This window comes from Erpetoichthys calabaricus, chromosome 5 (assembly GCF_900747795.2).
Source record: "Erpetoichthys calabaricus chromosome 5, fErpCal1.3, whole genome shotgun sequence".
Lineage (NCBI taxonomy): Eukaryota > Metazoa > Chordata > Cladistia > Polypteriformes > Polypteridae > Erpetoichthys > Erpetoichthys calabaricus.
The window spans coordinates 15,256,504-15,274,309 of NC_041398.2; the positions used below are offsets into that span (position 1 = coordinate 15,256,504).

Here is a 17,806-nt window from a genome sequence, read left to right on the forward strand (position 1 = left end):
TCTGCCACACCTGGATGTGCTGCTGGAAGAAGATCGTTGGACACCTGGAGTACTTCCGGGTCTCCTATAAAAGGAGCCAGTAGCAGCTACTCGGGGAGCCAGAGTCAGGAGGACATGGAAGAAACTTGCCAGAAGAGGAGTGGAGGCAGAAATAGAGAAAGAAGAAGGAAAGGGATTTGTGGCATTTGGTGTTTTTATTGCGTACTGTGCTGTGGGGAGCAGGGCAATGGTACTCTCCACGTGAAAAAAATGTGTGCTGTGTGGGAAACTCATGTTTCTGCCTATCTGTGTCAGGGTTGGGGTGGCTGGAGCTCCTCTAGATTTAAGAATATTTTATATATATATATATATATATTGTAGCAGTTGAGGTTCTGATCCACCTCTTGAACCCTCAGGTACCACTCCAAACACCAGGTAAAAATACAATTATTGTTTATTATACAATAATTACGTGCACCAAGCACCCTCCACTCCACACTACTCATATAATCAATACTATTCTCAATACAATAATCACAATACTCTAACTCCACTCCCAGACACTTAGCCACCCTACCTCCCAGCTCAGCTCAGTGTTTGGGCTTTCCCAGAGTCCTTTTATACTCCCTGACCCAGAGGTGTTTCTGTTCCATTACCCACAAGTCCTTATTCCTTCCGGGTCAGGGTAAACAGTCCTTATCTTCAACCCGGGAGCACATCGTTTCTTCCTCTCATGGGATTATGACGCACTTCCGGGTTATAGGGCATATGAGAGTCCACGAGCCTCCCTACAGCGACTCCTGGTGGTCCCAAAGGTATCGAGAAACTTATTCTAATGAATCTGAGGAATTCGGGGCCCGTCCATGCTGTCGGGAGAGCTCCTCCTGGCGGCCTGGGGGTGAGGGCCGGAAACTCTCGCCGGCCATCCATCACAATATATATATATATATAGATCTTTAGACTTTATCCTGGGGCCCTTTTTCAATCTCCTGGAGTATTACAGACCTTGTTCTTGGAAGGATCTTTGTTAGTCGACCACTCTTGGGGAAGGTAATAATGACATTGGTTCTTCTCAGTTCCTCAGAGATGGTTTTGTAACCCTTGAAAGCTTGGTGAATGTCAACACCAGCTAGTCCCCTGAAATGCCCTTTGGTTGAGGCAGGACACGATACCCCTCAGATCAGACTTTGATAGTGAAGACCCTGATTGATGTTCTTTAAAAAGAGCAGGACCGCCCAGATTCACACCTGATTGCCATCCGATTGACTGAGAATCTGAAAAATTCACAGAGGTTTTGAGACAAATGTGTTACTATGGATAATTATCTTCAATAAATGAGCTCTCCTGCCTCCCTCTCTTGACACCAATGCGGCCACTGACACCCTATGCCTACTCCTGTCTTGGTACTGTTTGTTCTCTCTCCACTAAGCTAGCATGTGAAAGACCATGGCTATCTGAAGCTCTACACAATCCATGGACAGACCTTGGAAAAGCTGAAAGTCAGAGGCCCAGGCTGATTGATATTCTCGCTGATTGGTCTTCGGGGTCATGGAACTAAATGAGCCTTAATTTGGAAATAAGACTCTTCAAACAAGAATTATTAGGATAAGTTTTAAGTTTTAATTTTATACCCATGTTTCAAAGAGTAGCCCCCTGCTGACCTCAGCACCCCAGCACAGTTTTATGTCACACACATGCACACATCAACCTCAGATTTGACTCTTTTCTCTCCTCTTGTGAATATCTGAGTGGTACCGAAGGGCCGTTACTACGTGCAAATCGTTTACCACATACAGAACAGCAATATGGCTTCTCCCCAGTGTGAATTTGTGTGTGGCTGTAAAGATTGCACATGCAAGTGAATTGTTTCCCACATTCCCGAACAGCTGTACGGTTTTTCTCCTGTGTGAATTCGTGTGTGTCTCTGCAGACGGCTTAGTTTTGAGAATCGTTTGCCACACTGTGAACAACAGTGAGGGTTCTCTACAGTGTGAATTCTGATGTGATTCTCTAGGCTGCCTTTTTGTATGTACTGTTTGCCACATTCAGTACAACAATAAGGCTTCCCCTCCGCTGTGAATTCTCAAGTGGTTATGAAAATCACTTAACAGTGTGAATCCTTTGCTACATTCAGAGCAAAAATAAACATCTTCACCTTTGTGAATTTTTAAATGATTGTGAAGACTGCTGTCACGAGAATATCTTTTGCCACACTTGACACAGTTGAATGGCTTCTCTCCAGTATGTATGCGTCTGTGCCGCTCAAGAGCTATGTTATCGAGGAATCGCTTGCCACAGTCTGGGCAGCAGTGGGGTTTTTCTCCAGTGTGAATCTTTTTATGTCGCTGTAGGCTGTTTTTCAGTGAAATAGTTTGCCACATGCATGACACTCATATGGTTATGAGTTGCACGAATTGACTTATCTTTAAAGTCAGATTGGTTTTTAAAAGTTTTTCTCTACACTCTTGGATGGCATATAATGCCTCTTGGCCAGTATTACACACTGTTTGTTGAACACTGTCGATGGCGTCTATCCTTGTTAATTTGGCAGCAGGAAGAGAACTGCACTGGAAGGAGGCTGGGGTCAAATTCTTAGATCCTCTTCTTGATTTCTTCATTGTCTCCATGTCCTGGTTCTGCTCCAGCTCACATTGAATAGATGTCTGAGAAAATGAATGTGGGGAGAAGCTGCCATTCTCCTGGAAATCTGAAAAAATAAAAACAGTTATTTCTTTACGTTTTCATAATAAAAGAGGAGTCTGTCCAGAGTAATGGGGATTGTGGAAAAGAGGTGAAGAAGAGAGTGCAGGCAGGGTGGAGTGGGTGGAGAAGAGTGTCAGGAGTGATTTGTGACAGACGGGTATCAGCAAGAGTGAAAGGGAAGGTCTACAGAACGGTACTGAGACCAGCTATGGTATATGAGCTGGAGAGGGTGGCACAGGAGACACAGCTGGAGGTGGCAGAGTTAAAGATGTTAAGATTGGCATTTGGTGTGACGAGAATGGACAGGATATGAAATGAGGACATTAGAGGGTCAGCTCAAGTGGGATGATTGGGAGACAAAGTCAGAGAGGTGAGATTGTGTTGGTTTGGACATGTGCAGAGGAGAGATTCTGAGAATAATGAGTGAAGGGTGCTAAGGATAGAGCTGCCAGGAAAGAGGAGAAGAGGAAGGCCTGAGAGAAGGTTTATGGATGTGGTGAGGGAGGACATGCAGGTGATAGGTATTAAAGAACAAGATGATGAGAACAGAAAGAGATGGAAAAAGATGATCTGCTATGGCGACCCCTAACGGAAGCAGCCGAAAGAAGAAGAAGATTAAAACAGCTATCTGTCACACTGGTTGGTGCAGCCCCCCATTCCACTCTTGCTCTGTCCAATGAGGTTGTGGATGTTTCCTTTCCACCTCCTGTCTGTTTGATTTCTCCATCTTCTTCTCATATCCCACCAATGTGTCTGTTGTGGAAACCAATGCCTGGTGTGCCCTGCAGGGGACTGATATCCATTCTTGGGTCATTATCTGCCTTACTGCAGAAGCTGCCTGTAACCTCAGGTTATGAAAATGAATAAATTGAGATCCAAAGCATGGCGCCAGTGAAGTGAGTCTGTCAGGTGGATTCATCCAACCTCAAGGTCAAGCCCCTCCATCTCCAGTGGTCCCTATCAGTGTGTTAACTTCACTGCTATTACTCAACCTGTTTTCTTGTTGTTCCTCTCGTTTTTATGATCCTAATCTTTCATGCGACCCTCCGGTTGATGTGTCATCTTGAACGGTGGGCACGGCCCAATAGCTTTGTCATATTTTACTAAAATTGAATGTCCACTGTAATGGCCCAGCCAGGCAGATGATCATCGGCAATGTGGGGCATGCATATCAGTGTTTTTTATCCTTGTGATTTAGTTAATGATTTTAGATGGCAAAAGAAGCAAATTTGTCTATATAAAAATTGAATATATAAATACACACACTTGAATTAGGTGGAAATGGCAGTGTGGTCCAATTCTGTACCTAGTCGCTGTTCCCAAGTGTGGGTGAAAGGGCCCGAGATGGACTGGTGTCTGTTTGGTACAGTATCTGATGATGGTGGCATAAGCATGTGGGATGCTAAGGGTGACTTTTAATCAGATTAAGAATGTTTGACAGTATCGTTGTATGTTTTATGTATGCAGTAATTCTGAGTACATACTGAATCATCAAACGTTCTCAGCTAATATTAGGCATCATGTACACAGGTAGCTGCTCTCCATTCAAATTTAATCAAACATATTATCTTACTCTCATTTCTACTTAATAAAAATGGCAGAACAACCACGTAAGAGTTTCTAAATGTTTTCCATTTCACCTCCCCTTCCATTTAATCACATTACTTACTTATTTCCACACTCCATGGTGACTGATGCTTTTCGGTTTCTCTCCCGTTTCCTTCACTTATTTTCTCCTCAAACTCCGATTTCTCAGATTTCAGTTCCAAGGAATTCTGCTGCATAGCCGGCTCTACCATAGTAGTGAGGCAAGGCTGTAAACCAGAAGGAGATGGCTCACAAGTATCTTGCACAAACGTATTTTCAGTTTTAGGCTGTCGCAGTTCCAGACTACCGAAAACATCTTCTGAATCCTCAACTTTAACCTGAAGAGTTCCACCCCGACACTCCTCCTCTTTAAAAGCTGAAATTCTTCCTTCACGGTCCTCCCAACACTCCTCCTGTTTAAAAGCTGAAATTCTTCCTTCACGGTCCTCCCGACACTCCTCCTCTTTAAAAGCTGAAATTCTTCCTTCATGGTCCTCCACCCTCTCACAGAAACTCTCTGGTTCACCCCACTCACAGTCCTCTTGCTTAATATGTGCTACTTTTTTATCCATACTGTCCCCTCTCTCTCACTCTCTGAGGACGCGTTCTGTGAAAAACTCTTCACTCGCTGTCCAGTGTCTGCTTTTCTCTTCTAAGGTCCACTTCTCTCACACGGGCAGCCCTGAACTGCAGGCCATTAGGCACCATGCCACATGGCCATGCGGAGGCTTGGTTTTTTATCTGTCAAAATAAAAGTCACAGAATTACTTTGTATAGCTTCCATAAAAAAAACAAAAAACCCTTGAGCTCATTTGAGGGTTAAAGTCCAGTTCTCACCACACACAAGAAAACTCTCAACTAAATATTTTATGAGGATATCTGAAATGCTGTCAAGCATCCATGTCATCCTAGGAAGTTCTCAGCAAATGTGAAATGTAAATGCACTTGAAATGGAGACAAAGCACACTTGGACAAGACAAAGCCAAGAAGTGGGAAATAAAAAGGTTTTAACCAAACCACACACACACACACACACACACACACACACACACTCACTATGAGGCCTTTTCTATTAACAGCACAGGTCTAAGCAAGGCTGGTGAAAATGCAATGATGAATGACACCAAAGGTTGGTGTTGACCTGAACGGCGGTGACCAGTCTGTGACGTGTTGATAAGCCACACCTCAATTACCGTGAAACCAGCAGAAGAAGAAAACGCATTCAGCACAAACACGCATTTGTGTCACGTCTGACGTCCATTGCAAACATAAACAAGTCAGCCTAGAGCCTCAGTGGGGCTGCCTGATGGACTACTAGGAGGGGTTGTGCTATTCAGGCAGAGTGGTGGCTCTGAGGATAGGGACCTGCACTGGTTTGAATCCCTTAAATGCCAATAGGGACTCTGCTCTGTTGGGCCCTTGAGCAAAGGCCCTTAACCTGCAATTGTGGAGCGCTTTGAGTTGTGAGAAAAGTGCTATATAAATGCAAAGAATTATTATTATTATTATTCAGGGGCGGCACAGTGGTGCACTGGGAAGCGCTGCTGCCTCACAGTTAGGAGACCCGGTTTCGCTTCCCGGGTTCTCCCTGTGTGGAGTTTGCATGTTCTCCCCGTGTCTGCGTGGGTTTCCTCCCACAGCCAAAAGACATGCAGGTTAGGTGCATTGGCAATTCTAAATTGTCCCTAGTGTGAGTGTGTGCCCTGCAGTGGGCTGGCACCCTGCCTAGGGTTTGTTTCCTGCCTTGCACCCTGTGATGACTGAGATTGGCTCTAGCAGACCCCTGTGTCCCTGTAGTTAGGATATAGCGAGTTGGATAATGGATGGACGGATGATTATTCAGTTTCACTGTTGTGATGATGACACGCAGCTTTACTTATTGACTGGATCCACCTCTGTTCTTCCTCCTAATATTCACACTGCTTGTCTACAGGACAGACAGTTATGGATGCCATGTCATTTTTCTCAGTTAAACAGTAATAAAAACAGAAATACCCCTTGTTGGTACTAAATCTGTATTTGCGAAGGCTAACAACTCTCCCGTTTTGATAAACAATACAATTACGAATATCTCCTCCCAGGTCAAGTGTCATTCCGGAATAAGTACCCTTTCCTTTTCATCTCATATAAATAATGTTTCCAGGATAGCTTTTCGAAAAAATTTCTAGACCAGGGGTCTCCAACACGTTGCTAGCTCGCAGCCCCTTTCCAAGTAGCCTGCCAAAGGGTTAATGAATCCTACACAAATTGGAAAACTTGATTAGTCAAATTAGGGGTGGGTGATCTTTCCAAAAAAAAAAATCATATCACGATCCTTTTTACACAAAATCACAATCCACAATCTGGCATACACTTAAGAGAATATCCGCACACAAACTCATCAAGACCTAAGTAACACTTAATGTTAAATATCAGAAAAAGTTGAATTCAATTGTTATCTCATTTGCTAGCTAAGCGGGGGTAAGGTACAACCCCAAGGCTGCAGCATGAGAGAGGAGGACCCCGCTGCGTCTCACTCAAATTTGCACTAATAAATCTCTACCGCAAGCAAACGATGATACATAGCGAAATTAGAGAAGTCACGGGATCCTAGAAAGTATTGAAATCGTCAGAACTACTCTGGGCATCTCTCTGCTATGAGGATTCGTGCTGCCGACGTGCTTGCATCGTTTGTGCATTAGCAGCAAAGCGGCTGTCTTTCTTAGGAGGTTTCCTTTTGCCGGTGTGCTGGCCTCGTTTGCGTATCCTCAGAGCTGGAGCCCTCACCCTGAATCTACGTCTCACTTCGGGGCCGGACAGACACGCACACTTGCATGCGTAGAACTCAATTTAATTTCAAAAGCAGCAGGCGGGCGCGTGGTGGCACTCAAACATAAAGAATGCTGGCAGTCACGTCCAGTTCGCCCTCTGGTGGTCGTTCTGAGCATCAACTGGATGATAACATGCATACAAAACCGCAAGATCAGGTTAGGGTTGATTTCACCCTTCAGTATTTTTAGTCGACCAATGAGAAACATGTGGACCAAGTTTCATGGAAATCGCTCCAGCCGTTCGAACGTGATGCTGGAACTTACATTCATACGTACATCGACTTTTATACATCTAAAGTGCATCTGGAAAGTATTCACAGCGCATCACTTTTTCCACATTTTATGTTACAGTCTTATTCCAAAATGGATTAAATTCATTTTTTTCCTCAGAATTCTACACACAACACCCCATAATGACAACATGAAAAAAGTTTACTTGAGGTTTTTGCAAATTTATTAAAAATAAAAAAACAGAGAAATCCCATGTCCATAAGTATTCACAGCCTTTGCCATGAAGCTCAAATTGAGCTCAGGTCCATCCTGTTTCCCCTGATCATCCTGGAGATGTTTCTGCAGCTTCAGTGGAGTCCACCTGTGGTAAATTCAGTTGACTGGACATGATTTGGAAAGGCACACACCTGTCTATAGAAGGTCCCACAGTTGACAGTTCACGTCAGAGCACAAACCAAGCATGAAGTCAAAGGAATTGTCTGTAGACCTCCGAGACAGGATTGTCTCGAGGCACAAATCTGGGGAAGGTTACAGAAAAATGTCTGTTGCTTTGAAGGTCCCAATGAGCACAGTGGCCTCCATCATCCGTAAGTGGAAGAAGTTTGAAACCACCAGGACTCTTCCAAGAGCTGGCCGGCCATCTAAACTGAGCGATCGGGGTAGAAGGGCCTTAGTCAGGGAGGTGACCAAGAACAAGATGGTCACTCTGTTAGAGCTCCAGAGGTCCTCTGTGGAGAGAGGAGAACCTTCCAGAAGGACAACCATCTCTGCAGCAATCCACCAATCAGGCCTGTATGGTAGAGTGGCCAGACGGAAGCCACTCCTTAGTAAAAGGAACACGGCAGCCCACCTGGAGTTTGCCAAAAGGCACCTGAAGGACTTTCAGACCATGAGAAAGAAAATTCTCTGGTCTGATGAGACAAAGATTGAACTTTTTGGTGTGAATACCAGGAGTCATGTTTGGAGGAAACCAGGCACCGCTCATCACCAGGCCAATACCATCCCTACAGTGAAGCATGGTGGTGGCAGCATCATGCTGTGGGGATGTTTTTCAGCGGCAGGAACTGGGAGACTAGTCAGGATAAAGGGAAAGATGACTGCAGCAATGTACAGAGACATCCTGGATGAAAACCTGCTCCAGAGCGCTCTTGACCTCAGACTGGGGCGATGGTTCATCTTTCAGCAGGACAACGACCCTAAGCACACAGCCAAGATATCAAAGGAGTGGCTTCAGGACAACTCTGTGAATGTCCTTGAGTGGCCCAGCCAGAGCCCAGACTTGAATCCGATTGAACATCTCTGGAGAGATCTTAAAATGGCTGTGCACCGGCGCTTCCCATCCAACCTGATGGAGCTTGAGAGGTGCTGCAAAGAGGAATGGGCGAAACTGGCCAAGGATAGGTGTGCCAAGCTTGTGGCATCATATTCAACAAGACTTGAGGCTGGAATTGCTGCCAAAGGTGCAACGACGAAGTATTGAGCAAAGGCTGTGAATACTTATGGACATGGGATTTCTCAGTGCTTTTATTTTTTAATAAATTTGCAAAAACCTCAAGTAAACTTTTTTCACATTGTCATTATGGGGTGTTGTGTGTAGAATTCTGAGGAAAAAAATGAATTTAATCCATTTTGGAATAAGGCTGTAACATAACAAAATGTGGAAAAAGTGATGCACTGGGAATACTTTTTGGATGCACTGTAGATAGATAGATAGATAGATAGATAGATAGATAGATAGATAGATAGATAGATAGATAGATAGATAGATAGATAGATAGATAGATAGATAGATAGATAGATAGATAGATAGATATATACACTAGTCATTTTGCCCGTTACAATAACAGGTGCTAGAACAGTAGTGATAAACATTAGTAGGAACAGTCTACCGTATATTAAATGGCAAGGGACTTTGACCTCATTCTTTTTGTTGGTCGTATTTTTCTTTGTCTTTCAGCCTTTCTTTTGTTGATGTTTACTTGCTGAGCTGACTGTTCTTCGTGGGCTGCCGCCATGTATTGTGTGTCTTTAATTTTCTGTGACAGTAATACTGTCTTGTACGGCTCTATTCAATAAGGGTGCATAGATAATTTAGTTCAAATGGCTTTGGAATATGTGAAGAGCAACAGGTGCAGATCTTTATTTACGTGCACCTTTATTCGCTGCGCCCAATTGAGGTCGCCTTATTGAAGGATACCGTCTTGTACGTTCGTTGGCTTGTACATCTGTAATATACCTTTAATTTTCTCTGGCGGTAATACAGGTGTGCGCGTCGGTAATATGCCTTTAATCTCCTCTGACAGTAATACTGGCTTGTATTTCCGTAAAACGCCTCTAACTTTCTCTGACAGTAATATCGCACATAGCAACGTGCCCCGTGCTTGCGCACTTCACCAGAAGACACCCACACATGGACACCTGGACACACATAGGGATGATAGATAGATAGATAGATAGATAGATAGATAGATAGATAGATAGATAGATAGATAGATAGATAGATAGATAGATAGATAGATAGATAGATAGATAGATAGATAGATAGATAGATAGATAGATAGATAGATCTGTAAACCTTCAAAATAATGTGCAGTTAAAGTCTCTACAGCATTTCTAGAGCTTAGTACAGCCAGATAACTCTAAGAATCTTCACCAAGAGGCTCTGAAAATGTCTGCTTTGTTTGAGTCTCCATAAATCCGAGTCTGTCATGAAATCAAAGTTCAGAACAAGACTGACAGACGGACATTTAAAGGACTCCATAAGAGTGACCCTAAGGGGCTCCACTCCACCACACAGCTCAGTGCCAGTCATCTGACTAACTCAAAAACACAAATCACATGCAACTGGACCTGTGAATAAAGTGACATGTGACAAAATGACAAATGAATAAGTCTCATCTGTGGATTTGGAATTGCATTGTTACAACATTCATGTTTTAATTCAATAGCATGAGATACACTAGACAGGGGTGTCGAACTCCGAACTTCAGTCCTGGAGGGCCGCAGTGGTTGCAGGTTTTAATTCTAACCATCTTCTTAATTAGTGACCTGTTTTTGCTGCTAATTTACTTCTTTTGCCTTACTTTTAATTGACTCGACTCAGACCCCTTAGTTCTTTCTATTTCCTTAATTAGCAGCCAAACAATAATGAGACACAAAACGAGCAAACAGGTGACCAGCTAACCACATTATCTGAACATAAAGAAAGATGAGGGTCTCGGTAAGGTTGATCTCTCAGGTCAAATAATCAGAAATAGAAAATCAACAGTTTGGGAAATGTCTGCTGTAGCAAAATGAGAGCAGCAGCAAGCCGTGGAATTAAGTAACGGGTTTAATTAACAGCAAGAACTGGCTTCTCATTAAGAAACTGGTTGGAGTGAAATTGGTTGGAGTTTGGAACCCCAGTTTAGCTGGTCATCTGTTGGCTCGTTTCACGTCACAGTTCTGTTTGGCTGCCATTTAATGAAGAAAAGAATAAATTGAGGGGACTGAATCCTTAAAAACAGGGCTATTAAAATGAAGGGAAAGGGAGTTAATTAGCAGTGAAAACTGGTGACTGATTAAGAAAAGGGTGAGAATGAAAACCTGCAGCCACTGCGGCCCTCCAGGCCTGGAGTTCGACACCTGTGCACTAGAAAATGCACTTGGAGTTGAACTCAAGGTTTTTTGTGGTGTTTTAATATAAAATGTGAGTTGTGGGCACCAACATTTTGTAAATGTTCAGGCAAGTCAAACTTATACAGTTTGTCTGGGTTGAAATAAGCTATGAGAAGCTTATTGAGGAGCTCTCAGGCATTTTCATTTTGTAAAAGGAGCTCACAGGGGAAAAAAAGGTTGGAGACCCCTATTCTAGACTTTGTCCAGCTTGTAGAGGTCTGGTGCCGCTAAGATTCACACCGTCAAGATGACGGGGATTTATTTATTTTTTTATAGAGGATCCCAGGGATGGTCCCAGCCTTGGCCCGACCCACACACACTCACAAACAGAGAAATAATAAAGCACACTGGGAATTAACAACAATTAAAGAATAGAATAAAATTAAATAATATAAATGAAAACAGTAATACCACCCCAGTACCCCAACGGTGATATTACATTAAAACACAACTCCACACAGCAAAGTCCCTGGAATAGCACACCAGATGTAATGAGAGATGACAAGAGTGAATCCAGAGATCTGTATGTTGTAAGGGAATGAAAGAACAGTCCTACCGGTAGCCACTGTAAAGGGTGAAGATGGATGGTTGGTTATGGAGCGTCTCCTATACTTGCGGGGAAGCAAAAGAATCCACAATCAGTCCTCAGCACACAGGTAGACTCTGAAGTTAGGGATCTGCTCTGCCGGGCCCTTAACCTGCAATTGCTGAGCGCTTTGAGTAGTGAGAAAATCGCTATATGAATGCAAAGAATTTTTATTATTTTTATAATTAGATAGAAGACGATCCAGACCCCAACAACGAATACAATCCAGGACACAGTGACTACATGTGGCTTAATTAACAGAAGGCAGTCCGACAGGTAAACGAAACACAAAATACAACAACAAAAAAAAAAACACTCCCCCCTTCTTTCGGACACCTGTCCTCCTTTGTGAATTTCCCCCTGGGATTAACAAAGTATCTATCTATCTATCTCTATCTTTTAAACCCCTCTGACCACCTTTGACCCCAACAGCCCCTGCAGGGACTGCTGGGAGATGCAGTTTTAACTCATAGTAGCACCACTACACAGTTCTGACAAAACATAGCACTCAAGTTTTGGTTAACGTTGTCTGGCATCCCTTTGTTATCCGTTAGTTATAGCTGAGTAAGCCCGTGCTGTAAAACGCCTGCGCTCCTAGAAACTTATTGAAATTGTCAGAAAAAAATAAAAATTGAAATGCAGAGTCGGCGTTTTTCGTTTTGCGGACGTGCTCGCCCCCCTTGTCTATTGGCGGCTAAGCGAGTTTCTCTCTCGTTTGTCTTAAGTCGGCGGCTTCACTTTGGCGACGGAGTCGCTTTCTTTCAGCTTCGTGATGTAGCCTCGTATTTTTATTTTCTTCTTCCGACTTGTTAACTTGGGAGCCGCCATGCTGGCTCTTTGAGCTGCATTGCTGTAGCCTCGGAAATCTGGGCCGGACAGACAGACACACACACACACATTTCCACATGTAGACATTTATATATAAGATAGCTGTGCAAGCCCATGCCGTAAATAGCCAGAGCTCCTAGAAAATACCGAAATCGTCAGATAAAAAACTGAAATGCAGAGTCGGCAGGTTTCGGTTTGCTGATGTACTCGCCCCCCTTGTCTATCAGCGGCTACGCGAGTTTCTCTCTGGTCAGAGGTTTCGTTTTTCTCAATATGTTCGCCTCACTTGCGTATTAGCGGCTAAGCGAGTTTGTCTTCAGTCGGCGGTGTCACTTTGACGACAGAGTCACTTTCTTTCAACTTCATGCTGTAGCCTCGTCCTCTGTTCTTCTAAAGACTCGTTAACTCGGGGGCCGCCTTGCCGGCTCTTTCAGCTGAATTGCTGTAGCCTCGGACAGACAGACACACACACTTCCACGCGTAGACGTTTATATATCAGATTCTGCTGCTAGGATAATCACTTGTTCTAAGACCACCGGACATATCACACCGATTCTTTTCCACCGTCATTGGCTCCCTGTCTACTACGGCATACAATATAAAATACAGCTCTTAACTTTTAAAGCTCTCCCCAGTCCTACCCTTTCCTATCGTAGTGATCTTTTACAGACTTGTACCCCTTCTCGTACTCTCAGCTCCTCGTCTTAATCTTGATTCTCTGTGCCACACGTTCAGTTTGGTTCTATAGGAGCCACAGCTTTCCCCTACCGTGCGCCACAACTCTGGGATTCTCTCCCTGCTGACAGTCGCCAGCTAGATTCAATAACAAAATCGAAAACTATTCTTAACACACACCTCTTCAAACTGGCACATCAAATATCATTGTATTATTTGTCAATGAATTTGTTGTTCGTTTGTTACTTCTTTTTTACTGTATTGTTATTCGATTTCATTTTTATCTCTTCCTATTTTTATTGTATTGTTGTTTAATTCTTTGTAAGGCGACCTTAAGTGTTTAGAAAGGCGCCCAATAAATAAAATGTAGTATATGGGGCGGCTCCGGTGCTCTGCCTCTGTGGCTGTAGCTTTTCATTCTAACTCTCTTCTTAATTAGTTACAAGTTTTTGCTGCAAATGAACTCCTTTTCCACCTACCATTATCCAACACACTATATCCTAACTACAGGGTCACGGGGGTCTGCTGGAGCCAATCCCAGTCAACAAAGGGCACAAGGCAGGAAACAAACCCCGGGCAGGGTGCCAGCCCACCACAGGGCACACACTAGGGATAATTTAGAATCGCCAATCCACCTAACCTGCATGGCTTTGGACGGTGGGAGGAAACTCACGCAGACACGGGGAGAACATGCAAACTCTATGCAGGGAGAACCGGGAAGCGAACCCAAGTCTCCGTACTGTGAGGCAGCAGCACTACCATTGCACCACCATGCCACCCATATTTATAATATCCATCCATTATCCAACCCGCTATATCCTAACTACAGGGTCACGGGGGTCTGTTGGAGCCAATCCCAGACAACATAGGGCGCCAGCCCACCTTAGGGCACACACCCACACTAGGATTGCCATTACACCTAACCTGCATGTCTTTGGAGTGTGGCACTACCACTGTGCCACCGTGCCGCTGCCAGTATAACAGTTAAATAAAAATATTACAAGTACGGCGCAGAATTTAACAGTAGATGATATCACATAATATGATTTGGATTCATTTAGAGTCCTGGAGACCTCAGCCATCAAGCTGCCTCCCCCATTGGGCCAGTGCTGGGCCAGCCAATCTGATATAAGGACCCCTCTACCCCACGATTCCTGTGATCCTCCCTCAGAAATGACTTTACTTTGCTTTAGGCAGGCAGAACAACTTGGCAGGTGGGCACTAAGTGCCACATTTGAGTACCGAGAAGAGAAACAGGTCTCCTAACTGCGAGGCAGCAGCCCTACCACTGCGCCACCCTAACTCCCTTTCCCTTCGTTTAATTCAGGGGGTCCTCAATCACGGTCCTGGAGGGTCGCAGTGGCTGCAGGTTTCTGTTCCAACCCAATTGCTTAATAAGAAGCCCTTATTGCTCAAGTGACACTTCTGCTTCACTTTAGTGGTCTCGCTCGTTAAGATTTTGAACCCTTATCACTTATTTTAGTCTTAAACAGCTGTATTCTTGGTTTTTAATTTCTCTTAAATAGAAATAAGATGAAAATGACAAAAGTAACCAGCATTTCTCCATTTAGCTTGTTACCCTTTATGCCTGTGTGTGTATTTATCGTGCACTATTGGGTTTAATTAAATACTTGGAAGGGAAGAGAAAAAAGCAAAGGACTGAGAATTACTCCTCCATTTTAGCCTTCAAATCATTTGGATGATATCCTTAGAAAGGGGAAGAAAATCTAGGAATATGAGAATGACCTGACATAGCAGAGTTAAAGCAACTAACAAGCCATGAAATTCACTCATTGGCAAGAATTGCTTTCAAATTAAGCAACCGGGTTAGAACAAAAACCTGCAGCCACTGCGGCCCTCCAGGACTGGGATTGAGGACCCCTGGTTTAATTTGACTTGGATTTGAAGATTCAGTCCTCTGAATGGCTTCATCGTTTCCTTAAACTGCACTCAAATGGAAATGAGATGTGGCGCGGGGACATGGATGACCAGCTCAGTCCAACCAGCTTCTAAATTAGAGGCCAGTTCTTGTTGTTAATTAAAGCCTGTTATTTAATTTAATGGCTTGATGTGGGCTTTCATTCTTCCACAGATGAAATTTCCAAAACTTTCGATTTTGTTTTTTTTTTCTAAGAACACACCATTTTGAGATATGATGCGAGCCTGAAGCAACTGCTTCATTAGGCACCAATTCTGGTTAATTAGACCCGTTCTGTATTTCCGTGGCTTGTTGCTTCTCTAATTTGGGCAATAGCAGACACTTCCAAATTTGTTGGTTTTCTCTTTTCCAAGAGTGTTGTTAAAAATGGTTGGTGGACCTGACCCTCACCTTTCTTTTTCTTGAGATATTGTACAATGGACTCTGGTTTGCTGGTCAAGCGTTGGCTCATTTTCTATCTCATTATTGTTAGGCGGCTAATTAAAGAAATAATGATAATGATAATTAAAGGGCAGGAGTCTTAAATAGCTTATCAATAAAAATTAAGACAAGAGTGATAATTAGCAGCAAAAAACTGGACATTAATTATGAAAAGGGTTAGAATGAAAACGTGCAGCCACATAAGCACTTCAGGACCAGTGTTGGAGACCCCTGGCCTGAGTATTAAAAAACATTAGAAGTTCCACTACAATAAAACTATATAGCATGGTATTTATCACCAGGTAACATATTCAACACGTCTGGACTCCAGATTTATTGCAATATCTTCTCTGTATAACATAGGACTGCTAATTTCACATCTCCATTTATAGCATCTGCGACGACGCAAAAGTTCGAAGCACTCAGAGAAATGCCGGTGCTTCTGTGACGTTCCACTCTTCGACCATCGTCATTCCCGTAATTATAATAATCATAGATTTTATTTAGGGTGGTGCAGTGGGTAGTGCTGCTGCCTCGCAGTTGGGAGATCTGGGGACCTGTGGTTTGCTTCCCGGGTCCTCCCTGCGTGGAGTTTGCATGTTCTCCCCGTGTCTGCGTGGGTTTCCTCCCACATTCCAAAGACATGCAGGTTAGGTGGATTGGCGATTCTAAATTGGCCCCAGTGTGTGCGTGTGTCTGTGTGTGTCCTGCGGTGGGTTGGCACCCTGCCCGGGATTGGTTCCTGCCTTGTGCTCTGTGTTGGCTGGGATTGGCTCCAGCAGAGCCCCGTGACCCTGTGTTTGGATTCAGCGGGTTGGAAAATGGATGGATGGATTTTATTTATATAGCGCCTTTCCCGGACTCAAGGTGCTTAGTAATGAAGCTTCGATACACTGCTTCGAAATAGTGGCTTTTATTAAAGCGATAGACGCTTCGGGTTCAAACGCCCCATCCCAACTCGCACTTTCAGAATTCAAAGGCATCGCTGTGGGAGAGAGAAAGAGAAACGAGCAGCCGTTTGCGCGTGCACCATTACTGATGGCAAGGACAATATTTTGCATGGAGCATGCGTGAAATCAAAAGGAGAAACAGCGCATGAACAGGGTCGTTACTTTATTTTTGTTTTGTATGCAGCATGCCAATTCCAAGGGGCAACGATATCTGTATTAGGATATAGCGGGTTGGAAAATGACTGACTGACCGATATCTTTATAACACGCAATAAAAAAAAAGTCCGAGGGCGAATAGCAGCACGAGTATTTTCCACGGAGCATGTGTGAAATCAAATGAAGAAACGGCGCACGAACAGGGTGGTTACTTATGTATTTTTGTTTTGTATGCAGCATGCGTTAATTCCAAGGGCCACCAATATCTTCATAACACGCAATTAAAAAAAAAAAAAAGTCCGAGGGCGAATAGCAGCACGAATATCTTGCACGGAGCATGCGTGAAATCAAATGAAGAAACGGCGCACGAAAATGGTGGTTATTTTTATTTCCTTATTTTTGTTTTGTATGCAGCATGCGTTGATTCCAAGGCGCACCGACATCTTCGTAACATGCCATAATAAAAAAATCCAGACCGGCGGCTATGTCTGCTTTCACGCGCGCACTCGGACTATTTGTGACGTTTCACCTTCCCACTTCAGCTGACCGATTCGGCTTAACGCCACGTCGCTGTTGATTTGCATACAAGATTCCATGATAAACAGCATTTATTGTGGAATAAAGAGCAAATGGACGTAATACACGTGTATAAATTTGCTCCAAAGGGAATACGACTCAAATATTCATTCATTATTTAACTAACTTATGTGTTTTAGTTTATACAATTGATAAAGGTGAAAGATGAGCGACATGCAGCACTGAATTCGTAAAGTGTTCCCGTGTAATTTCTCGGAAACTCGGAAAACTGGCCGTCCGAGTGCACGTGACCGACGGCGTAATATAAACAGGAGAAACATCGCGCAAAAGGGGATGAATACCAACGATGACACATAATGTCTGCGCGAAAGAAAGTGACCTGAGCACGAGACACTGGCATCAACAGAACACCCCAGTGCCGAGTCGGAATATTCAAATCGTGACTGCAATTAGCTGTAAACTCACCAAGGAGCGACTCGCGTGAAGGCGCGACGTCCGGCACCGTTTAAAATGTGGAACCCCCTCAGCGTTTCGCCCTGTCCCGATTCCCACCCCTACTCGATTCTCACGTCTGATTTTTGCCTCACCTTCCTTACTTTTGCTTGTTCTAGTTATTTCAAAGAAGTCTGAACACGTGGAACGGGAGCTGAGCCCTTAAAGAAAGGAAACGAGGCGACACAACAAATACGTCATCAACATGCGTCGAAACCCCGCCCACACTGTATTAGCGTTACTGAATCGCGGAGCT

General features: G+C 43.8%; 1 protein-coding gene across 1 annotated transcript; it reads right to left on the bottom strand.

Annotated features, from left to right (window-relative positions):
* Positions 1–1,339: 1,339 nt before the first annotated feature.
* LOC127527765 (uncharacterized) lies at positions 1,340–17,806 on the bottom strand. The gene is made up of 3 exons (XM_051927613.1): positions 17,646–17,806; positions 4,352–5,010; positions 1,340–2,686 (listed from the first exon to the last, which is right to left on the bottom strand). Exons 2-3 carry the CDS (start codon positions 4,839–4,841, stop codon positions 2,370–2,372), a joined length of 807 nt encoding a protein of 268 aa, XP_051783573.1. The 5' UTR covers positions 4,842–5,010; positions 17,646–17,806; the 3' UTR covers positions 1,340–2,369.

Excerpts from the sequence above, each read along its gene's own strand:
- LOC127527765 (XM_051927613.1), bottom strand. The coding sequence starts at position 4,841 with ATGGATAAAAAAGTAGCACATATTAAGCAAGAGGACTGTGAGTGGGGT. Across the intron at positions 2,687-4,351 it reads ACCATGGAGTGTGGAAATAA|ATTTCCAGGAGAATGGCAGC; the intron begins GTAAGTAATGTG and ends TTATTTTTTCAG.